The 25,081-nt window shown below is 47.3% G+C and overlaps 1 protein-coding gene and 1 non-coding gene across 3 annotated transcripts in view; both read left to right on the forward strand.

Annotated features, from left to right (window-relative positions):
• The window catches only part of PRKCB (protein kinase C beta), a 373,695-nt gene that overhangs the window by 168,873 nt on the left and 179,741 nt on the right, over positions 1–25,081 (forward strand). For both annotated transcript variants that reach the window (XM_069570367.1, XM_069570368.1), the window contains exon 4: positions 24,658–24,769. In XM_069570367.1, coding sequence (XP_069426468.1) covers positions 24,658–24,769 — 112 coding nt within the window. The remainder of the gene's footprint in view (positions 1–24,657; positions 24,770–25,081) is intronic.
• Positions 11,456–11,528, forward strand: TRNAG-CCC (transfer RNA glycine (anticodon CCC)). Its single transcript has one exon. It is a non-coding gene; the product is annotated as a tRNA-Gly (tRNA).

Here is a 25,081-nt window from a genome sequence, read left to right on the forward strand (position 1 = left end):
GGCATAGACATATTGGTTCAAGTAGACTTTTTTAATATGAAAGAAACAATTTAGAGATAAAAATAATGAAAATTTTTGGTTGATATGACAAAATATAAGAACAAGATAAAAATTAGCCAAGGAACTATGAACTCTTGGGAGTAAAAATTTCAGTTTATCAGTTGCCTGTGCACGTGCCCTCAGTCATGTCTGACTCTTTGCAGCTCCGTGGACCGTAGCCTCTGCCCGTGGAAGTCTCCAGACAAGAATACTGGAGTGGGTTGCCATTTCCTTCTCCAGGAATCTTCCCAACCTAGGGATTGAACCCGTGTCTCCTGCATTGTAGACGGATGTTTTACTGCTTGAGCCATCAGGAACTAACCCAGTATAAGTGGATTGAAATTCTTTACTAAAAGGCAAAGACTAATCAGACTGGAGAAATATACAATTCTAGGCATTGTACAAAAGAAATGTACTAGGTTAAAAATAAAAGAGTCAAAGATATAGCCCCCCCCAAAAAAAAACCCACACATACATGTAGAACATGATCTTAATAATACAAATCAAAAGAAATAAGATTCACAGTAAGAAACATGAACAGGAGGAAGAGGGGCAAAGTGCACTCTAATACATTACTGGTGATATGAATGTAAATGAATATTGGGTTGGCCAAAAAAGTTCATTTGGATTCTTCTGTAAGATGTGATGAAAAACCCAAGTACACTTTTTGGCCAACCCAATATAATCTTTCTCAAGAGATAATTACCAACATGTATCAAAAGCCTTAATGACCTTTTTAGCCTAAGAATTTTGCTAAGAAATTATTTAAGGATATGTGTATATATTTATAAAAAATTGGAAGCAATCTAAATGGCTGGAAATTAGGATTTATGTAAGTAAACATATCTGTATGACAAGAAGCGGCACAGTGATTAAAATGTTACAGTGTCTGGGATGATGGGAATATTCTGTGTCTTGTTGAGTTGGTTCCTATATACATGCACACAGTATTCAAAATACATGAAACTGTGTGCTTAAAAGAGGGAGGGGACATATATACGTATGGCTGATTCATGCTGAGGTTTGACAGAAAGCAACAAAATTCTGTAAAGCAATCAATCCTTCAATTAAAAAATAAGTTAATTTTAAAAGGAAAAGAAAGTCTATGCATCACTGCATATCAATTATACTTCAATAAAAAGTCATCTGATTAAAATGTTATTGACATGGGACTATATAGTCATTATGAATGAAGAAACCAGACGACAAAGCACATGTATGGTAGGATAGGTCTACAAACATACACCCTTGTGAAAACACAAGGCCACATTTTCTGAACACATTTTGGTGGCCCCTTGTCAACTCTGCTCAGTATCTTATTCCAGGCTGTTGGCAGAACTCTGAAGATCATTTTGGGAATTTCTGTAACTGTTTTCTGTGAGCTTGTTTTTGGTGCCATTTCACCTCCAGCATGGACTCAGGCTTCCTGATTAATTTGATTAAAATCAAACCTGAGTGAAGGCTTGGGTATAACTGTAAGCAACTATAGTAGTTGCTTCTGGATGTGGTCACTCTTAAGATACTCCATCAGCTTAGTCCCCCACATGGGCCTCTTCAGGTGCTCCTGATGATTCTGGCCCCATTGGTGGACTCACCTTTGGCCCCCGAGGAGGGAAGTCCTAGTTCTGCCAGTCTGAGGCCCACTCACTTCCTGCCCAGCACCAGTGGAGTGGGACAACCCTGTCTTCGGATAAAGGGCCCACCTCCTCTTCCTTGGCATTGTCTGGCCTCCCTGGCTCCAAGAAAGCAACATAACAGTTGGCTGCACTCTTCCCAAAGCCTGGGTTGCTTAGTCTTACATAACTCCAGGCAGGGACACCCCACCATTCTGTTCTGATGATGCTCCAAGACTGTCTGGCTCTTCGAGGAGGTGAAGCAACAGTTAGGGTTGAACGTTCCTCTTGGCATCATGGTACGATTACATCATCACCTGATAGCAGAACTCATTTGTATCTCTCAAGGATAAATAGTACCAGGGGCAGTTCAGCCTATAAACAGTGCAGACTCTCTCTCTTATATATCTACTACCTATCTAAATCTGGCAGGGCACCAGGACTATTATTTATTACTTAACACTGTAGTCTATAACTTCTACATTCACGATGAAAGTGTTCAATAATTAGGGTGTATGTTCCAAATGAGAAAAGAACAGCTTACAAGGCAGAGTCTGAGAGTTGATCTGTCTTGCTCAAAGGCTAGGCTTCCATTTAATCTTTAAAGAGCTATTGTATAGATTTTTGACGTAAATTCAGAAGACAGAAGCAGGCCTGAGAACCATCTGTGCAGGCTGAGGAAGAACAGTAAACTGACTCACTGGTTCCTATTCAAGGATATTAACGCCTCACCCCAGTAGAGCAAAGACCAGTTGTTACCAGCTGTAGAGGGGATATCTGTGGTAGGTGTGGGTTCTTCCACGGTTCTTTTACTAATGTCTGGTTACGTGCAGCAGAAGCCACCTTGAGTTAGCTTAAATATCTATCTGCCGATGCCGGAGACACAAGAGATTCAGGTTTGATCCCTGGGTGGGGAAGATCCCCTGGAATAGGAAATGCAACCCACTCTAGTACTCAGTTCAGTTCAGTTGCTCAGTCGTGTCCTACTCTTTGCAACCCCATGAATCGCAGCATGCCAGGCCTCCCTGTCCATCACCAACTCCTGGGGTTTACCCAAACTCATGTCCATCGATTTGGTGATGCCATCCAGCCGTCTCATCCTCTGTCATCCCCTTCTCCTCCTGCCCCCAATCCCTCCCAGCATCAGGGTCTTTTCTAATGAGTCAACTCTTCGCATGAGGTGGCCAAAGTATTGGCGTTTCAGCTTCAGCATCAGTCCTTCCAATGAACACCCAGGACTGATCTCCTTTAGGATGGACTGGCTGGATCTCCGAGGAGATCGTCCTGCCTGGAAAATCCCATGAACAAAGGAGTCTGGGAGGCTATAGGCCAGGGGTTTGCGAAGAGTTGGACACCACTGAACTACAGAGCACACACAAGCATACTAAAATTTATTGAAAAGGGGTATAATGCACTTTAGAGAACTGGAGGAAACCTCCCCAAACAACCAGATCAGTTGTATCTGATTTTGGTATTTGTGTTGCTTTGGCCCTAAATTCAAATTCCAGAAGAAGAAACATTATTCTCTGAAGCTTAAGTTACTTAACCAGCCCTTTTCTTGGGCTTTTACAGTCTTCCCTCTTTAGGGAACTAAATACAGTGTGGGTGGGTGGCTTTTTGAAGGAGAATTGAGACACTTATGCCTCATCACTGAGGCAGAGATGTTTGCAGGTCAAAACAACACATGTCCACTACAATTTCTCAATGCTACTTTGCAGAATACAGACAGGTTGAATGCTTAAGGATTATTTGGGTAGCCCACTCAGAACAGATCTCAGCTAAAGAGATACAGGCAAGTGTCTGGGGATCTGTATTTTGAAGTCCTTTGGGTAATTCTCCTGGGGAGTCAAGTTTGGAAACCAGCAAAAGGTCCTATTTCAGAGTGGTTCTGAAACCAGAATGGTGGGGTTTGAATTCAAGGTTTGCCACTAACTAGCTGAATAAATAATCTTGGGCTAGTTATGTAGCTTCTCTGCCTCAGTTTTCTCATCTGTAAGAAGAGGATAAAATAGCATCCTCCTAACAAGGTTCAGGCAAGGGTTAAATGAGTTAATCCATGTTGAGGGTTTCTCACCGTGCCTGGCAAATAGTAAGTGGTAATTAATATTGCTACCACCAGTGGTCCCTTCGAATCTTAGAATGTGAGTTTAAGATTGGAAAAGACCCTGATGCTGGGAAAGATTGAAGGTGGGAGGAGAAGGGGACGACATAGGATGAGATGGTTGGATGGCATCACCGACTCAATGGGACATGAGTTTGAGTGAGCTTCCGTGTCCATCACAGGGAAGCCTGGCATGCTGCAGTCCATGGGGTCGCAAGGAGTCGGAGACAGCTGAGCGACTGAGCTGAACTGAACTGAGCCTTATTTTTGGCATGGCATGCGTCCATCTTGCCTGCCACAAAATGGATACACAAAGGCACCTCCTGTGAGCTGGCTGAGCGGGGAAGTCTAATGAAAATGATGATGATGTGGTGAAATGCAGTTCTTTTGTCAGTAAAATGAATTCTGCTCAATTCTTCTCCCGTTTGCTGCTTGCCACTGATGGCATCCGCGGTGCGGAACCCCCGTGTAAAGCTCAGAGTGAATTGCTTCTCCACAGCCCTCTGTCCCTCACTGTCACAAAGACACAGAGCTTCGTGCTGTGGAGGAAGAAGCACGTCCCCAGTGTGCAGTGTCTGGAGAATGGAAAAGCTGTTTCTCCGGTGCACGAAGATCAGAGGTGCTGGAACTAAATGAGGCAGGCATGTCCTGTCTTATGAATTATTTTGACTTCTCCTGGTTAAGGGGTGAGACAGGCCTCAGAGACTGATAAAGGCAATTTCCCAGAAGACCTCAGCCTGTGGAGGCTGCAGACGGAGGGGGAAATAGAGCATTCAAAGGTAGATGACCCAGAAAGAGACATCCCTCACTTGAAAGGTGCTGGTCCTGGAGTCAGAAAGGCTCTGCCTCCAGCTCCAGTGGTCTGGACTCCTGGGATGTCCGAGTAGCAATATTTTACTTAAATGATAATATCCAAGAGCTAGCTTAGCCTTCATAGATAAGATTCTGTTATAAGCACTTTCCGTAGGATCTTTCTTTATTCTTACACTCTAGGAGGTGAGGCCCATTGTTGTCAGCCCCATTTTACAGATAAGGAAACTGAGGCTCTGAAGAGACTGAGGGACTTACCCAGGGTCCCATGACCAGCAAGTAGCTGGGCCAGGATTCACACCCAGGCAGTCTGGCCCAGCTCCTGTTCTTACCCAGCATCCCAGGCTGCCTCGTTACTTCAGCCTGGTTCACCTGGAAAAGCTAACTGAAACAGACAGCTCTTTTCTCCAGAACTGCCTTCTCACATCTGCACCCCCCAGAAACTGTCTGACCTCATGGCCTGGGCTCTGCTGGGTCCAGCTACACATGAGCACCTGCCCCAAACTGGACCCATCAGACCCCCTCTCCCAAGAATTTTGGTGCTGCTTCTAGTCCGGGTTGGTCCCACGGTTTTTGCAAAATGTTTCTTGTACAGGAAAGGGTCCATCTTGGTTAATTTTTACACAGTGAACATTTCTCTGTGTAACCAGAACCCCAGAAGCCCTCCTGTGAACCCTTATCATCCCTCCGTCTCCAGCCCCTTCCATCAGGGTAACCACTACCCAGGCCAGCAGCCGTTTGCTTGCTTTGTTTATTTTATTGAGCCATTTAGTTTTATTTTCTTTTATTTCATTTTATTGTGGAGAGAACAAAACATCTGACCTACCCTCTTTGTTGAATTTGTTACAGTATTGCTTCTATTGCTTTTCTGTTCTGTTTTTTTGGCCCAGAGGCCTGGGGGGGGGGTGTTAGCTCCCTGACCAGGGATGGAACCTGCACCCCTGTGTTGGAAGGTGAAGTCTTAACCACTGGACCAGCAGGGAAGTCCTTCTTCATACACTGAAAACAATTAATTTTATTTATTTATTTATTTTTGGTTGTGCTGCCTGGGCTTTCCTCTAGCTGGGACGAGTGGGGGCTCCTCTCCAGCTGTGGTCCTCGGGCTTCTCATTGTGGTGGCTTCTCTTGTCGTGGAGCAGAGGCTCAGTAGTCGCGGTGCACGGGCTCAGTTGCTCCATGGCGTGTGGGGTCTTCCGGGATCAGGGATCGAACCTGTGTCTCCTGCATAGGCAGGTGGGTGTTTTTTTTTTTTTTTTTTTACCACTAAGCCACCATGGAAGCCCCCCTCTTAATAACCTCTGAAGTGTATGATACAGCATTGTTGACTGTAGACAGTGGTGGGCAGATCTCTAGAGCTCACTCATCTTGCTTAACTGAAACATTGATTAGAAATTCCATTTCCCCCACCCCAGCTTCCAGGACCCATCATTCTACTCTTTGATTCTATGAATTTAGTATGATTGGAATTATATAGTGTTTGTGTTTCTGTGTCTGGTTTATTTCACCTGACATAATGTCCTCAAAGTTTATCCATGTTGTTCCGTGTTGCAGTGCATTGTTCCTTTTTAAGCATGAATAATAGCCCGCTGCATGTATATACCGTGTCTTCTTCATCCGTTCATCTGTTCGTAGGCATTCAGTTTGTTTCCTCACCATTGTGACTCATGCTGCAGTGAACACAGAGTAAAGTCTCTCTAAGATCCTGATTTCAGTTATTTTTGGATAAATACCCATAACTGGAACTGCTAGATCATTTAGTATTTCTCTTTTTTACTTTTTGGGGAGTCTCCAAATGAGCCTAGGACTTGAGTAGACATTTATCTGAAGACATACAGGTGGATAACTGGTATCTGAAAAGATGTTCAGCATTCATCAGAAAATTCAAATCAAACCCCCAATGAGACCTCACACCTGACAGGTTGGCTATTATAAAAACAAACTCCAAAGACAAGTGTTGGTGGGGGTGTAGAGAAATGCTTGCTCACTCTTGGTGGAAATGCAAAATAGTGCAGCCACTATAGAAGGAGAGTGCCTGCTTTGAACTCTGTACACATGGAGAGACCCTCTCTTGTGTCTGGCTGCCTTCCTTGATGTGACCTTCCTTTGTTTGTGACCACGTGACTTTGAAGAGATGCATGTCTGACTTCAAAGCCAGCCAGGACTGGGCAGGTTAAGTTAATGAGTCAAGTGTGTGATAATAGGAACATTGCATCTAGAGTGTGTACACTCTGTCCGAAAGGGGCGGCTCCATTTTTTTTTTTTAATCCTGTTCTTTAAACCAAGATCCAGGTTTTCCAATTTTTTAAAGAGACATCTGAATCCCCTAAATGTGGGTGCTGACAGATAATTCAAGAACGACATGTATGGTGCATTTAAAAAACATGTTTGGACTGGATTCCATTCTGTACATTTTGTTGTTCAGTCGCTAAGTTGGGTCCAACTCTTTGCGACCCATGGACTGTTGTCCCCACCCACCCACCCCAGGCCCCTCTGTCCATGGATTTCTCTAGGCAAGAATACTGGAGTGGGTTGCCATTTCCTTTTACATGGGATCTTATAGACCAGGGATCAAACCCATGTCTCCTGCATTGGCAGACGGATTCTTAAGCAGTGAAGTCCTCATTCTGTCTACCACCAGTTTATAACCTCTGAAGCTGGGAACTGTCAGGGGAAAGCCATGTCTCATGTCCCCGGCCTAGTCAATGAAGGGAGAAGGAAAAATAGAGTCACCCTGGTTAAGGAAACTGCTTCTGCAGTGTCCCCCTGCTGTACTTGAACTCTCATGTCCAATGGGACCTGCGGTGGGGTTGGGGTGCAATGTATGGGGGTTATCTGGCCCGCTTGCCTCTCCTACTTACAGTCTTCAGGGAGAATCATTCATCATCCGTATATTTATTAAGGGCCTGCTGCTGCCAGGGACTGCTCAGCGAGGATTCAACTCAACTTTCTGTATTTGCTCAGTTACCCCCCATCCTGCATCAGACCTTGCCCTTCTTAATCCTTTTTTAAATAGGAAGACCTGGGCCAAGATGACTTTCCCTCAACTGAAGCCTCACCTTTTCTATATATTGAGAAACATTTCAAGAGCTTTTGTCTTTTACTTGGCACCTTTCCCTGATTTTCTGGGCTGAAGTGGATTCTCCTATTTTTAAACAATTCCTTCTGGTACTTTCAGCGGTAGTTTGGAGGTGAGAGTAGAGTAAAATGTTCAGGTTCAGGCTTCTGGTCTTGCTTGTTGTTTGAAAGTAAGGAGCAGTGCTGGACTCTGGAGCCAGCCTGCCTGGGTTCAAATCTTGGCTCTGCTGCTTACTGGCTGCGTGACTCTGGGTAAGCCACTTAACTGCTCTGTGCCCCAGTTTCTTCATTTTCAAGATGAGGACAATAATCTCTCTACTGGGTGGGGATGTTGTGTGAAATAAGTTGGTTCATGCAAAGAGCTTAAAACAGTGCCTTGCGTGTTATATAAGTGTTTGCTTGACTCAGAATCTTGGACCTGTTTGCTTTCAAACTCAGCCCATCGGTTCTGACTCTCCTCTGATTCTGCATCTCAGCCCTTCCTGTTGCAACTCTCTGCCTTTGATTCTCTTCACCCCTTAGCCGAATCTCCAAAATTCTCCTGACGGTGGGTCAATTCTTGGGGTCTTCTGTGTTCCTAGACTTTCCCCACCCTCATATTCTTTCCATGGCTTTGTACTTCCTAAATAATAATCAAATGTGACATTTACAGGCGTACCTTGGAGATATTGTGGGTTAAGTTCCAGACCACTAGTAATGCAAATATCACGTGGGTTTTTTGATTTCCCACTGAATGTAGAAGTTACGTTCATACTCTGCTGCTGCTAAGTCGCTTCAGTCGTGTCCGACTCTGTGCGACCCCATAGACTCTCTACGGTATTCCTATTAAGTATACGGCAGTATCACATCTCAAAAACAATGAAGTGAAAGTGAAAGTGTTAGTCACCCAGTCATGTCCGATTCTTTGCGATCTCATGGACTGTAGCCTGCCAGGCTCCTCTGTCTACGGGATTCTTCAGGCAAGAATACTGCAGTAGGTTGCCATGCCCTTTTCCGGGGGATCCTCCCAACCCAGGGATTGAACCCAGGTCTCCCTCATTGCAGGTATATTCTTTATCATCTGAGCCACCAGGGTAGCCCCCCCCCCAAAGAAACAGTGTATACATCTTAATTTTAAAATATGTTATTGCTAAAAAATGCTATCATGGGAGCCTTCAGCAGGCTGTAATCTTTCTTTGCGGGTGGAGGGTTTGAAATATCGTGAGACTTATCAAAATGTGACAGAGACACAAAGTGAGCAAATGCTGTTGGAAAAACGGTGCCGATAGGCTTGCTAGATGCAGGGCTGCCGCAAACCTGCAGTTTGTAAGAAACTCTTCTGCAGTGTAAGAAAACGACATGAGGCGCACCCCCGCAGACAGTTCTGTCCATCCGCACCGACAGGCCCCTCGCCCAGGCCCCACCCACTGTCCCTGGACCAGCTGCCCCTGGTCCCGCCGCCCCGCTTCCTCTCTGTCTCGCCAGCCTGTCATTCCGTATTGCTGCGGAGTCATCCTTCCAAAAACCGGGTGTGATCTTGTCATCGTTCTTGCTGAAAACACGTCAGTGGCTTCCCACGGCTTTAGAGGCACCGCTGATTCTCTGACGGGTCCATAAGCAGGATCTTCACATATCCTTCTTTGTCACACTGGCCCGTGTGCACACCTGCCTATTCCGTTGCCTTGGGATCCTAAGGAACGTGCGGCCCTGCTATTCCCACTCTTCTCACAAGGGTCCCCTCTGGGAGAGGAAGGATATGGCTGCCCTGCTCCCAGACCCTGCCTGCTGTAGCCGCATCCATCCCCGTAGCCTCTTCCTGACTCCTCTCTCCTCACCCCGAGACTGAGCTTCCTTCCTTCAGTCTCCCGTCCTTCCCAACAGCTCTTCCCCCACAAGGCACGTGCCTTGCTCTTCCCTCTGCCGGCGGCTTCTTGTCTCTTCTTCTCCTTGAACTCAGGGAGTCTCAGTTCTGGTTGCATGTTTGAATCATCTGCAGAGCTTTATAACTAAATGCCGGTGCCTGCGCCCATTGCAGACAAATGAAGTCAGACTTTATTGGCTCAAAGCCTCTCAGTTGATTTTAATGTGCTTTGAGGCTTAAGAACCCTGATTGACTTGTACTCATCCTCTAGGCCGCAGCTCAGCTCCTTAGGGAAGCCCTCCCTGACCTCGCTGACAAGGTCACTTCTGCCTGCTTTGCACTCCTAAAGCCCCGCATACCTCTCCTTACTGTCACACATCATAGGGTCACTTATTCATATGATGACCAAGAGCCTAGCTGTGTGACCCTGAACAAGTTACTTTACTTCTCTGTGCCTCAGTTTTCTCCCCTATAAAATGAGAATCATAAGCCTATTGTACAAGGTCAGTGAGGGTCAAATGAATTAATTATATATAAAGTTCTTAGAGGGCTTCCCCGGTGGTAAATAAACCGTCTGCCATTGCAGGAGACATAAAACATGGGGGTTCGATCGCTAAGTCGGGAAGATTCCCTGGAGGAGGGCATGACAGCCCACTCCAGGATTCTTGCCTGGAGCGTCCCATGGACAGAGAAGCCTGGTGGGCTACAGTCATGGGGTGGCACAGAGTCGGACACGACTGAAGCAACCTAGCCCACGTGCACAAAGCTCTCAGAACAGTGTCTGGCATATGTTAGCTCTTACTATAATGATGGTCATGGTGATGCTGAGGGTTATCCCTCACTGGAATCTAGAGAGCCCTTGGGGTGGGGTCAGCATCTATTGTTGGACACTCCCCCCCCGGGACAGCACATGGCACATCAGAGCGCTTTAAGAGCTGCTGGCAGACTGGTGTCCCAGTGATGTTCTTGGTGACAGGGTCATCAGTTGGTGTGCACAGGACTTGTCTTCTTCAGTCAGGTTCCTTGTCTCTATGGATCTATTGGTTCAGGATCCATGTTTCTAGAGCCCAGAGTTAGAGTCACTAGGATCAGACTCTACACGGGCTTGTGCCGTCCAGAGTCCCAGGTGCTGATGGTGGGTGGCCTGGCAGACAGTCGCTTCAGCATCCTGCATGTCCATCTACCTAAGAGCTCTTTCTGCTCTTCTGAAAGGCAGGCGTGGGGGTGCCCAGGGCTTCTGTGGCAGAGGAAGCTGTCAGGAAGCCGGCATGGTGCTGTGAGTCTAGGAATCAAGCTGACAGCATCTTTTAAGTTAAGTAGCCTCAGTAACCTCATGTCCTGGTCTGGCATTTGGGTGACCTGCACACAGCAGGGAGCGGGGTACCCCTCCCTTTGTTGGCTGATGGTGCTGTGGGGGGAGAAGAGGAAGCTAGGGGAGAGGCTGGGTGTGCATGTTTTGTGGTTGATGGAGGATTTATTTATAAAGCAAGGGTGTGATCTGTGGCAGTGTCTGGTCCCTGAAAGGCTACTGTACACTCTGAGCAGTGAATTCACAGGAAGAGGCAGGGCAGAGTTGTGTGAACAGCCCAGAAGGCAGAGTGTAAGAACTCGAAAGGCCCTTGGGGAATACCCGGCTAAACTCCCTTGTTTTTACAAGGGGGAACTGAGACCAGAGCATGGAAGTGACTTGGCCAAGATCATAAGTGTAGTCTTTATTTTAAGTTGACATCAATCAAGTGCACACTGTCTGCCGGTCACTGTGCTAATAAGCACAGTATAATAATGATTTCATGAATGCTCACAAATCTAAAAGCTGAAACATTTGTTTATTTATTATATTCCACCCACATAGAGTGTTTACTAATTGCCAGGCACTGTGCTGAACTTTTTACAAAAATTAACTCAATAGCATCTCATGATCCTGTGAACATTTTAATGCTATTATTATTGTTTCTACTTTAAAAATGAGTTGGGACTTCCCTGATGGTCCAGTGGCTAGGACTCTGCACTCCCAGTGCAGGGGGCCCGGGTTTGATCCCAGGTCAGGGAACTAGATCCCACATGCCCCGACTAAGAGTTCTCATGCCACAGAGATCCTGCATGCGCAACGAAGATCGAAGACCTCACGTGCCACAATTAGGACCCAGCACAGCCAAATAAATAAATACCTGTTAGAAAATGAGGAGGTGGAAGCACAGCAATGTTAGGCAATCTGCCCCAAGTCACACGAGAAGTCGTTAAGTCTGCGATTCAGCCCAGGAAGCCCAGCCTCGCAGCGTGTGGCATCCTGCTGTAGTGCCTCCCCATTTGACAGGTGAGAGGCTTAGGCTCATGTAGCTTGAGGAACTTGCTCAAGCCTGCACGACTGGGAAGTAACAGAGCTGGCACAGAATTCAGACCATCTACCTTGAGAATGTGGCTCACGAGGTCTCTACTAAGTCCTCTCTTATGGGGGCTGGGGTCTCACGGCTGAGGCATTCGAGTTGAAGACAGGGGATGGGGGCTGAGGCAGAGCTTGGGGCCAGGCAGGGGGCAGAGGAGTGGGTCAGCCCGGTCTGCCTGTGTTGAAGCAGGATGCCTGCAGCTGAATAGTACCCCCCAGGGGGTGCAGAGCCCTGTCAAGTGCCCTAGGTCCAGGTTCCACCCTCTGTCCTTCAGATGTTAGCTCGGACTCCACCTCCTTGGGGAAGCCTCCCAGATCTGATGATGGAATCCCTCACTGTAAACTCTTTAAGCACCCTGAGCTCCTCTTGCACGGCACTCAGAAGTGTGCACTGGTTTGCACCTTTTTACTGTCAGCTAGGCTGGCAGCCCATCAGGGCAGACCCTGTGTGTGATTTTGTTCATCCAGCTTCTGACACATACCAGGCACTCAACAAATACTTGGTGAATAAGCGGATCATTCCCAGGTGGCACTTGTAGTAAAGAACCTGCCTACCAATACAGGAGACATGAGAGACGCAAGTTTGACTCCTAGGTCAGGAAGATCCCCTGGAGAAGGAAATGGTAACCCACTCCAGTATTCTTGCCTGTGAACATCCCATGGACAGAGGAGCCTGGTGAGCTACAGTCCATGGGATCCCAAATCTGACACGACTGAGCATGCACACTCACGCATGGACTTCCTGGTGGTCTAGTGGCTAAGGCTCTGTGCTCATAATGCAGAAGGCCCAGGTTCGATCCCTGGTCAGGGAACTAGGTCCGACATGCCTCAACCAAGAGTTCGCATGCCGCAACTAAAGATTCCACGTGCTGCAGGCTAAGACCCAACACAGCCAAATAAATAACATAAAAATAAATATTAAAGCACACACACACACATAAACACATTTGTGGTTTTAGATGTTGAAAGATCAGCAAAATTTAAAAGGCAAGTGAAAAACTGGGAAAATATTTACTGTGTGTATCATAGGTGAGTGGGTAATGTTCTTTAAGTTGTATAGGAAGCTTGTTAAAAATCATTTAGAAAAAAGCAAACTTGAATTTAAACATGGACAAAGGCTGTGGACAGAAAATGAATGATAACAGTGAACATTTAAAAATATTTACTTCTACCAGTGACTATTAGGCAGTTTTCAGGCAGTAATGCATTGAGCTCTCCCATCAACTTAGGCAGTAATTATTATTATTATCCAATTTTTAAATGTAGAAACTAAAACTTGAAAGGGTTAAATAATTTGCCCTGTAGTCCGGAAGCTAATAACTGCAAGAGCTGTGTCTTAAATTTGAATGTGGCTATTAATTAACCCCTAATGTTGACACTGACCCCAGTGCAGATTGTAACCCAGGAAATCATATTTAAAATCCTACTGAAGTTGACACAGCGGAAGCTTGTCTTTAAATGGAACAATTACTTATTTGCCCAAGGGGCGGGGGTCGTAGCAGCCGTGGATATCACACCCTCCCACAGGCACCAGAGCATCCACACAGCTCATCAGCACTATTCACTCTGCTCTCCGGGAACACAATGAAAGATCTTCACCAAATTACAGTGTCCCCCTTTCAACTGTGTAATTACAGCTTCCAACATTCTACGCATTTCATGTGCACAAAATCTCAGTCCACATCGTACTAATTAAGGTTTCCCTGCCTCTTTGTCTCTCGGGAATTCTCGGCATTTTGTTTGCAGTTTGGGACATGGCGATGCTGTTGGGTTACCCAGCGGGCTGGTACGTGCTGTGGGAGTTTCGTGGTATCCAGATAAACACGAAAATATTCTACTGTCATCAAAACTCTACAGAGCTATATAAGGGAAAGTCATATTCCTTTCCACTTTGTTCCCTCCTGCCTTCCTAAAGAAACACGTCGTTTTTATTGACTTCTCTTGCAGCCTCTCCTTACAGCATTTGTTTTTGCAGGCCTGAGTAATTTAAAATACACTTTCGTATCCTACCTTGCTTTCTCAACCCAGAGGTTGCCTGCAGCATAGTTCTGCACCTTGGGTTCTTCTTTTTTTTTTTTTTTCCTTTTTCGACTTCACTTAAAAATACACCCTTAAGATTTTTTCCACTTTAGTGCAGAAAGTTTCATTTTCATACCTGAATGGTAGTCCATTGTGTAACTGCAGTAAGATTTTTTGAGTAACTCCATCCCTATGACATTTGGCTCATTTAAAATCTTTCGCTATTATAAACGACGCTGCAGTGAACAACCGTGTGTGTATAAAATTTCCTGTGTATGTGGGTTTATCTCCAGGATCAATTCCCAGAAGTGGGACGACTGGGTCAAAATGGGAGAAGCATTTGGACTTTTGATATACATGCCCATTTGCCCCCACAGGGTAATGCCGTTCAGCCTACTCACCGCATGTAGGCATGTCTGTGTTTCCACAGCTTGTTAATGCAGGCCGGTGGGATGAACATCTTAAAGCTTCATTGTGAGGGTTGCCTATTTCATTTTTAAGGTGTGTTAGAAAAAAACATAATATGCACACCAATCCCACAAGTTCACACTCCTAGTTTTACTTTAAAATAGGTTAAAATAGGTAAAAGTGGCATGCTGAGTGGAAAAACAGCACCAAGTATTAATAAATAATTTTATAGGTAGAATGTGGGCATGCAAAAATACGACAGCTCAAGACTGAAGTTTCGGAGGTGTTACCATGATTATCTTTTCTTGTTGGAATAATACACTCCAGAGCCTGTACGTCCTTCGTGCAAGGCGCTGTGCTGGGGCTTTAGCCGTCACATCCAGTCGATGAGGTGGGTACTGTGTTTATCTGCGCTTTATGGACAAGGAAACAGAGACACAGAGTGCTTAAGTCACTTGCCTGAGGCCTCACAGTTAACTCCAGAGCCCAGGCTTGCAAGCTTCCTTTTGTTCTGACGCTGTTTCCAGCTGGGGTCTCCAGGTTCGCCTTGCCTGTCTACCTCCTGGGAAACATAGCTTCGAGGCTTTTGTGGCCTGTAAAGGGCCAGGGACGACACAGTCTGAATTTATAGGCTGCCCTGACTTTCTCCTCTAACTGATGCTGTGGCGTGTGCGTTCATGACCTTTGTGTCTCAACGCAGCTTCCGCATTCCTGCAGCTTTGCCTCAGCTCAGCCAAATTTCAGCCCACCTGTGCACAAAGCCATACAGCCCATTCAGACTGAGAGAGGCTATTTTAGGTTGTGATTTAGAGATTTAAAGTTCTTTTTTCCCCCTGAGCTGTGCTTCCTTCATCCTTAGCTGCATGAGCCTGGAGTCAGGTGATGAACGGAAGATGCTGAGCTGGGATGGGCCTGTCCTTTGGTCCTGGGGAGTAGGTGTTCACAGTGAAGACTCTGGTTTGAGGGTTGAGGGGGTAGTTCCGAGTGACCTGATGGTGGCTAGTGCTGCATTTGTGTGGGATGAGGGGTGTCATCGTCTCTAACCTCCTATTGGGTGGGAGGCCCTCTGGGAAGGCTGAGGAGCAGCCAGGTGACACTCAGGTGTCCCCACTCTGTTACCTGGATATTTGGAACCTGACAAACTTGATTGCAGTCCTGTCTCTTCTTCTTTCTTGCTTTGTGACCTTGGATAAGTTACTTCTCTAAGCCTCAGTTTGGTCATCTGGAATACCAGGATAATAACTTCTATGTCATTGGCCTTTATGAGGGTTTAATGATATGATATCCAGGTGGTGCTAGTGGTAAAGAACCTGCCTACCGGTGTAGGAGACATAAAAGACACAGGTTTGATCCCTGGGTCAGGAAGATCCCCTGGAGAAAGAAGTGGCAACTGACTCCAGTATTCTTGCTTGGGACAATGGACAGAGGAGCCTGGTGGGCTGCAGTCCATGGGGTCACAAAGAGTCAGACAGGACTTAGCTACTAAACAACAGCAACAATAATGATGTGATGTGGAACTCTTAGCACAGTGCTTGGCAGAGTGCTGAATTCATGGTGGCAGTGAGTCTCAGTAGTTGATAATCATTTTATTCTTGTTATTTGACAGTGGCTTGCATCAGGATCAGATGTGGAAGAAAACTTGGAAATCCAAGTGTGCCTAGTATGAAGCATGATAGAGCTCAGCGCCAGAAACAGTGGGTAGAGGCATCATGCCAGGATCCTGTGAGAACCTGATTTCTTAGGGGTGGGAGAGATGACCAGGGAGACTAGAGGTCAAGCGGTGATGCTGGGGGAGGGATACAAAAATTTCAAGCCCATTTCTGAAAGCTCTTGGCACTGAGCTGGATGAACTCATCATTCAGGAGTATGAGGTTATGTCCACATGTGGTTGGACCCCAGCCAGTGACTCCTAGGAAGAGAGGACCCCAGTCAGTAGACTCCTAGGGAGAGAGGATGGGGAGTCTGGCAAAAGTCACAAACCCAAATTCCTACAGGGGCCAGGTGGGGAAGGGAAGAGAGTGAAGCAGGCAAGGCTTGAGACAATAGAGAATGATGGGAACTGTGGGGAACTAGAAAGCTTATCCTTTATCTAAAGGGTGCCATCGCTGCTCCGCCCAGAGGAACATGTGTCCAGTGTTGCCCCAACTTGTGAGTTTTCAAAAGAACCAGGAATCTACATTTTTTTCCTGACATTTCAGGATTTTTAAAATATTTTCAAGACGCTCCATATGGGCCAAATACAGCTTGTTTGTAAACTTGGTGTGGCCTTTGGCATCCAGATGGTAACCTCTGAACATGAAGAAGGACCTGGGCCAGGAATGGGGTTGGGCTACAGGTGCACTGGAGGGGGTCCAGCCCTGTGGGCTGGGCTGGGGAAGCCGACCGTAGAACAAGGTGGGGGAGGGATGGAGGCAGGGCTGGGCATTGCATCTTTGATTGGGATCCAGACAGACCTGGGAGGAGGGTTCTGACTTAGAGGCTACGTGGATCCCTGACCTCATCCTGGTCAATACCCACAGCCTCAGAGGCTGGGAAAGGAATGCACTTCGGCTAAAGGCAGGGCTGCCATTTAACCTGTATCCACCTACACGACTGGACCAGTTGTGAAAATGATGAAGTATTTACCTGCTGGTTGGTGAATAGCCGCTGGGCCCTCGGAACCTTCCCCTCCCACCTTCCACCCATCCTCTTATTTCCCTGGCAGCTTCTCCCCACCGTACCTTGCCCATGATCTGGCAAATAAAGGGTTAACTCGCAGTGTAGCTAGGCCCTGCAGTCCATTCTGATCAGTCAGTGGGCAGTATGGGCAGTACTTGAGCCAAAGTGATTGTAAATATCTTGACAATTATTCCACCCCCGCCCCTCCTCCCAGTGCAGGTAGCAGATGCCTGTTTAGGTTGGCTTAAGTACGAAGGATAAATTTTAGAGGACACAGGAGAGTCAGATGGAACTGGAGGGCAGAATGCCAGGCCCCTAGGAGACTGCAACCAGGAGCTCCATCCCTGGGGTCATGAAGCCTTTGTTCCTTTCTCCTTGGAGCCTGCTGTCAGTAATCACAACCTCAGCCCTAGGGCTCCACGTATCCTGACCGCCTGGCCTCTGACACTTGAGCCGAGCATCCACCTCTCCACTGGTCACCTCTGGTTTTGGGGCTGGGTCATCTCCACGTGCAGACCTGCGCCTTGGGCCTGGGCAGACATAGACAGGCACCCTGAATGATTCTCCTTGAAGGTCCTAAGGACCCCAGCTGTGGGCGTGTGGCTTTGTTCCAAGCTCTCCCAAGTGGAAGGAGGGAAGGGACCAGAAATCAATCAGGAGATGACCTGGTTTTCTGGGTCGTCTGAGAGATGAGAGCGGGTGTCAGGGGTGGGAGTGGGGATGGGTGGAGTTGGTATTTACAGGCCTTAGCCCTCCTGAAAGAGGAGGCAAGGGAACGAGATTGGAGGAGCCTCCACCAGCCTCTAAATAAACCACAGAGAAACAGATTTTCCTCTGCATCTGGCCTGAGTGGCCTTTCCTTCACCTGTCTGGTGTAATTCATCTTGCACAGGACTGTCCAGGTCATGTGCACCGTCTAGGGCCTCTCTGGGCTTCATAGCAATGACTGTGGCCCACTGCTGCCGTCACGGCTCACTGACCTCTCACTATATGCCACCTACTGTGTGACATGCAGTGCTGGCAGTGGCTGGGGAGCCCTGGGCAAGTCACTACGCCTCTCTGTCCCTCGGTCTCCTCATCTGTAAAATGGGAGTAGTAAGCAGTACAAACTTCATAGAGGTGTTATGAGGATTAAATGAGTTAATGTCTGATAACTCCCTGCAAGTGGCTCCTGGCATGAATTAAACACTCACTATATGTTAACTCTCACTCATTAAATATTTATCAAGCACCGTCTGTATGCCAAGCACAATATATGCTCTGGGATATCATGGAGAGCACAATCCCCTCATGTTGCATGCAGCTAAACATGAGAGAGATTCAGTTAAACACACAGCTACAACACAGTGGGATAAATACTGTGATGGGAAAGATAGGGCTGAGTGTTAGACACAGTCATGTCTGACTCTTTGCAGCCCCATAGACTGTAGCCCGCGGGGCTCCTCTGTCCATGGTATTCTCCAGGCAAGAATACTGGAGTAGGGTTGCTGTGCCCTCGTCCAGGGGATCTTCCCAACCCAGGGATCAAACCTGGATCTCGCACTGTAGGCAGAGTCTTTACCATCTGAGCCACCTGGGAAGCCGGAAGAGGTGAAGTGAAGTGAAATCGCTCAGTCATGTCCAACTCTCTGTGACCCCATGGACAGTAACCTGCAGCAGGCTTCTCCGTCCATAGGATTTTCTAGGCAAGAGTACTGGAGTGGGTTGCCATTTCCTTCTGGCAATTATTTCCTTTTGCTTTCTCTCTGCCATTGGAACATAAGTTCTACCAGAGGAGGCACTGACTCCTTTGCTCACAGTTGGAGCCTCAATGCCTGGGAAGAACCTTGCACTCAGAAAACATTCACTGGGTGAATGAACAAAGGAAAGCAGAAAGGAAGTGCTATTTTAGCTGGACCTGAAGGATGAGGCATTCATGTAGTTGGGGGTTGCAGAGGAAAGAGCGAATACCCTGCTGTATCCCCATTTTGGATCCAGGCAGACATGGGGCGAGTCCCAGCCCTCCAGGGGCCGTTCGGTTGACCTTGGAGAAGGTCCTTCTCTCTAGACTGGCTCCTTTCATCGCCACTGAAATGAGCGTGAGTAACACCTTCCACGTGGCTGTCACTGGGCATATGGACAGCTCGCAATCACAGGGTTTTCTTCTTCCTTCTCTTTCTTTGTGCATCTTGGCACCTCCTGCTGTGGAAGAGACTTGCTAAGATGGAGAGGGTTTTTTGTTTTTAAATTTTTAATTGGAGGATAATTGCTTTACAATGTTGTGTTGGTTTCTGCTGTACTGCAGTGCAAATCAGTCACAACGATATCTCCTCCCGCTTGAGGCTCCCTCCCACCCCCATCTCACCCCTCTAGGTCATCACAGAGCACCAATCTGGGCTCCCTGTTATACAGCAGCTTTCCACTAATTATCTGTTTTACTGATAGTGATGCTGGGAGCTTGGCATCTGTGCACCAGTGCTGGATTGAACCTTGGAGACAGGGTTTTGGGTGAAGTAGAAAAGTATAGCTTCATTGCTTTGTTAGGGCAAAGCAGGTTCCTGCCCTTGAATCTGTGTATCCCAACCCAGGACAGTTTGGTGAGGAGTTTTACAGCGATGGCTCAAGGATGGAGTTGCTGATAGGATTAGGGTATGCAGGGCCTGCACTCCTTTAATCTGATTAGAGGTAATCTTGAACCAGGACCCTGCCTGAAGGCTGCACTGTGGTTTCTGCTCTTCCGTCGACAGTGTCTGGTTAGGAATGCTTGAGTCCTTCTCCCTGAGATGCCCCACTAAGATATATGCATGGAGGAAAATGCAGTCCCAGCAAAGAGCAACTTTATTCTTAGTGGAGTTTTGCCTCAGATCTCCAAGGAGAGCTCATGAGGCCCTTGGCGACTCCTTTCTTTCTATTGAGGTAGCCCTCAGTCAGTCAGTTTAGTCACTCAGTGGTGTCTGACTCTGCGATCCCACGAATCACAGCACGCCAGGCCTCCCTGTCCATCACCAACTCCTGGAGTCCATCCAAACTCATGTGCATCGAGTCGGTGATGCCATCCAGCCATCTCATCCTGTGTCATCCCCTTCTCCTCCTGCCCCCAATCCCTCCCAGCATCAGGGTCTTTTCCTGTGAGTCAACTCTGCATGAAGTGGCCAAAGTATTGGAGTTTCAGCTTCAGCATCAGTCCTTCCAGTGAACACCCAGGACTGGTCTCCTTTAGGATGGACTGGTTGGATCTCCTTGCAGTGCAAGGGACTCTCAAGAGTCTTCTCCAGCACCACAGTTCAAGCAGTTAAAATATCCTCAAAGCTAATTCTTGGTTCCTATAAGGTCAACATAGCAGGGAACCCAGAGGGGAGCACAGGAACCAAGAGGAGAGAGAGGACTTGCCCTAGGACTTGTAGTGGAGTTGGTCCAGGCCAGTCATGTCCACCCTTCTTAGGGTGAGACCATGGGACCAGGTGCGCGTGGCTTCAGGGCCTATGGAAGCTCCACCCACTGAGGCTGGGCCAGTCAGCGTCCTGGAATTTGACCAACCGGACGGGCTCTCGTCTTCCTTAGAGGCCCCTGTGGCACAGTGGTAAAGAACTCCACTGCCAGTGCAGGGGACCCTGGAGACTCGGGTTCGATCCCTGGATCCGGAAGAGCCCCTGGAGTAGGAAATGGCAACTTGCTCCAGTATTCTTGCCTGGAAAATTCCATAGACAGAGGAGCCTGGCTGGCGACAGTCTATGGAGTTGCAGAGTTGAGCCAGCGAGGGGAGTGAAAGAAGCCTTGAGCTCCCCCTTCAGGCCAATGCGGGTCATGAACAGGTGGGTTTGAGGTGCTCATTTCTCACCTTTTAAGGTGGATTCACACCGGGCGGGCAGTGGGAAGCATTTTACCGCACAGAGTACTGGGACTGTTTCCAAGAACCTGATGTATTGTTTTTCCTTTTTTTTTTTTTTTTGTCTCGTTGCCCAAGGATGGAAACGTGGCTGGTTAAGCCATCAACAGGGAGCCTGTAGTTTTTGTTTTTTTTTTGCTTTCAGGCCCTGATGTTATTACTGGGGCAGCAGCTCAGTCCTCGAGCAGGAGAGGTGGCAGATGGGGTCCTTCTGAATCCTGGGGCTCTGCAGGTCCCACAGCCAGAGCAGAGCTGACCCTGCCTCTTAACCTGGGCTGTTCAGGGCTGTGCAGGGGTCACCCCTTCACCTGCTTGACCTGACCACAGAGGCTTGGAAAATCAGGAAAGAAACATTGTAGCTCATCAAGAAGATGCAGGCCAACAAAAGCCTTCAGGGATGGAGGATATTTTAGGCAGACTTGTTGAAATAGAGTTTTCATGCAGCAAAATTCACTTTTTAAAACATATGTACAGTAAAATTCACGTGGTTGATAATATAGCTCATTCCGGTCACCCCATAAAAGTTCCCACATTCTGTCCAGTTTGTTATCAATTCCCTTTCCTCCTCTGATCCTTCTTAACCACCGATCTGTTTTCTGTCCCCATAGTTAATGCCTTTTCTTTTCTTTTTTTTCAGTTTTGCCTTTTCTAGAATGTCATTTAAACAGAATTAAACAGCGTGTATTTGACATCATTATCTTACCCTAATGCTTCTGAGATTCAGAAAGCTTACCTGCATCAGCAGTTCATTCCTTCTTACTGCTGAGAAGTATTCAATTATGTGGATACACCACACGTTGTTTATCGATTCACGTGGTGAATGTTGAGTACTTAGCTTGTTTCCAGACTTTGGATATTATAAACAAGGTGATTATAAACTTTCAGGTTTTTCTGTAGATTCATGTATTCATTTCACACCTAGGAGTGGGAATACTGTGTCATATATGATAAGGGGATGTCTACCTTTATAAGAAACTGCCATGCTACTTTCTAAAGTGACTCCAGCATTTTCCATTCCCCCGGTATTGCAGGAGGGTTCCAACTGTGTTCTCTCCACATCAGCACTTGATATTGTCAGTATCGATTTTCTAAAATGTTAGCCACCCTAGAAGGTATAAAGATTATTTTTACATTTTGAAAATAACAGGTTCCTAAGGAGAAATGCTCATTATTTTATAGCACATAAAATAATTTCTACTTATTGTGTCTGTTTCCTTATTTGTTCATTTTCTGTCTCTATTAGAATGTGTTTTGGAAAGGCACTTGCATCAGTAAATATATGTGAATGGATGAATGAATGGATTAGGGAAGAGATGGGTAGCTTATGACAAAGAAAAGTTATGACCAACCTAGATAGCATATTCAAAAGCAGAGACATTAGTTTGCCGACTAAGGTCCATCTAGTCAAGGCTACGGTTTTTCCTGTGGTCATGTATGGATGTGAGAGTTGGACTGTGAAGAAGGCTGAGCACCGAAGAATTGATGCTTTTGAACTGTGGTGTTGGAGAAGACTCTTAAGAGTCCCCTGGACTGCAAGGAGATCCAGCCAGTCCATTCTGAAGGAGATCAGTCCTGGGATTTCTTTGGAAGGAATGATGCTAAAGCTGAAACTCCAGTACTTTGGCCACCTCATTCGAAGAGTTGACTCATTGGAAAAGAGCCTGATGCTAGGAGGGGTTGGCGGCAGGAGGAGAAGGGGACGACAGAGGATGAGATGGCTGGATGGCATCACTGACTCGATGGACGTGAGTCTGAGTGAACTCCAGGAGTTGGTGATGGACAGGGAGGCCTGGCGTGCTGCTATTCATGGGGTCGCAAAGAGTTGGACACGACTGAGCGACTGAACTGAACTGAACTGAGAATGTCAGATCAGCCTTGGGTTGGAACCTGGGGCCCTTGTCTTCTCTTCTGCAATATACTCTTTTATGGAGGAAGCAACTTGCAGGCTGGTTTGGGAAGGAGAAGAAGACTTTTTTTTTTTTTTTAATGAGAGCATCTCTTGAAGGAGACAAACATCATGTGGAGCCAGAGAGTCATGAAGGGCATGGCATGTTTGGGAGTATGAACCAGTCCTGTGTACAGAAAACGTAGTGTGTTGGAGGCATCGTTGGGATCACATGGGAGATGTAACAATAACAATGCAAAAGCTTTCACTGCTTACTTTGTGTCCGGTGGTTAGAAGCTCTCTCCATAGGTTAATTCATTTATTATTCCCAATGGTCCTGTAAACTTACAGCCCTGTCAGTTTCCTCATTGTCCAGACAAGGGAAATGAAACACGAAGAAATTAAATACCTTGCTCAAAATTGTTCATCTAAGAAGAACCCAGGCAGTTTCTGTTCCCAAGTCTGTACTTTTAAATTCCGCACTGCACTGCCGGGTTAGGAAGGGCACGTTAGTTAGTTAGGGAACCGTGTGAGCTGCTGTAACAAATAACCCCCAAATACAGTGACTTGAAAAGACAGAAGGTAGGTTTTCTCTCAGATGTCTGTCTAAAAGGACAAAGTGCAGGGCCAGTGGGTCCAAGGTGGTCACTTCCACTTCTCACCATCTTCCAGCCAGTGGAAGGGGCCTGGGAGGCTGTACCGTGCAGGGTGCTAAGTCATTTCAGTTGTGTCTGATTCTTTGTGACCCTATGCACGGTAGCCCACCAGGCTCCTCTGTTATGGGATTCTCCAGGCAGGAATGCTGGAGTGGGTTGCCATGCCCTCCTCCAGGGGATCTCCGTGACCCAGGGATTGAACCCACATCTCTTATGTCTCCTGCATTGGCAGGTGGGTTCTTTACCGGTAGCGCCAACGGCGAATCCTGGGAGGATATATGTGCTTAGTCGTTCAGTCGTGTCTGACTTTGCAACACCATGGACTGTAGCCCACCAGGCTCCTCTGTCATGGGATTCTCCAGGCAAGAATGCTGGAGTGGGTTGCCATTTCCTTCTCCAGAGGATCTTCCCAACCCAGGGATTGAACCCAGGCTTCCCACATTGCAGGCAGATTCCTTACCATCTGAGCCACCAGGGAAGCCTGGGAGGATGTACACCTTTCTTTTAAAGGAATGACTGAAACACATACATCCCATTGGTGAGAACTCAATCCGTGCGCCAAGTTGCAAGGGAGACTGGGAAATGTGGTCTATAGTCGGACAGCCATGCGCTCTGCTGCAACTCAACGGTTCTCTATTGAAGGGAAGACTGGGTATTGGAGGAAAGCTAGTAGTCCATGCCACAGTCTGCAGAGTATTCACTGGACTTTGAACTCTGTCCTGTAGATGGTGGGGGTGGTGGTTTAGTTGCCAAGTCGTGTCTGACTCTTGTGACCCCATGGACTGTAGCCCATCAGGCCCCTCTGTCCATGGGATTCTCCAGGCAACAATACTGGAGTGGGTTGCCATTTCTTTCTCCAGGAGATCTTCCAGACCCAGGAAGAGGGAGGTTTCAGGCCTTGGGATTTAGATCATTCAGAAGTTGCTCGGAAGATAAAGGAGATGTAGACAAGGGGACCCTTCTACCTCACACGTCCGGAGTTTTGTTTGCTATCTCTGCAGTCCTTGCTGCTGGCGGGAGTCAATAGGTTGGGTTCTCCGATGGAGTGCTGCCAGGCACAGTGAGTGTGTGTGCTGGGTGAGAATGGGAGCCATCAGCAGTCTTAGTCATTCATTCATTCATTCAGTGACTGTTTATCAAGCATGGTGTTTGGGTACAGCGCTCCTGCGATGGTCCCGGCAGGTATGATGGATGCTGGGGGCCAAGTTCAGTTCTCAGCAAGTTCTCCAGTGATGCTGAGTGCAGTGTGAAACCTTGGCGTGCTGCACTGACACCTGCCTCCCTTGTTGTTTCTTTGGCCCTCAGGACCCCCGGAGCAAACACAAGTTCAAGATCCACACATACTCCAGCCCCACGTTTTGTGATCACTGCGGGTCACTGCTCTATGGACTTATCCACCAGGGGATGAAATGTGACAGTGAGTACATGCGCCCTCAGAGAGCCTCTGCTGCCCCGGCTGCTGCTTCATGGTCTGGGGCCCGAGTCCGCAGCACGTTCTCCTAAGTCCTGGGTGGGCTGGGTACCCCTTGCGTGATGCTGAGTAACAATAACCAACAAAAACCATTTATTTAGGGCACGATTCTTCAAGGCTGTCCTTTGGGCCTGGATTGGCCTTGCTCATACCTGGGTGGTGGGTTAGCAAGTTGGTGCTGACGCAGGTCCCTGAACTTGGGCACGCAGGTTCCAGGGGCATCTCCATCCTTCCGCCATCCTTCTCTCCCCACAACTC

Source organism: Ovis canadensis, chromosome 24, assembly GCF_042477335.2.
Source record: "Ovis canadensis isolate MfBH-ARS-UI-01 breed Bighorn chromosome 24, ARS-UI_OviCan_v2, whole genome shotgun sequence".
Classification (NCBI taxonomy): domain Eukaryota; kingdom Metazoa; phylum Chordata; class Mammalia; order Artiodactyla; family Bovidae; genus Ovis; species Ovis canadensis.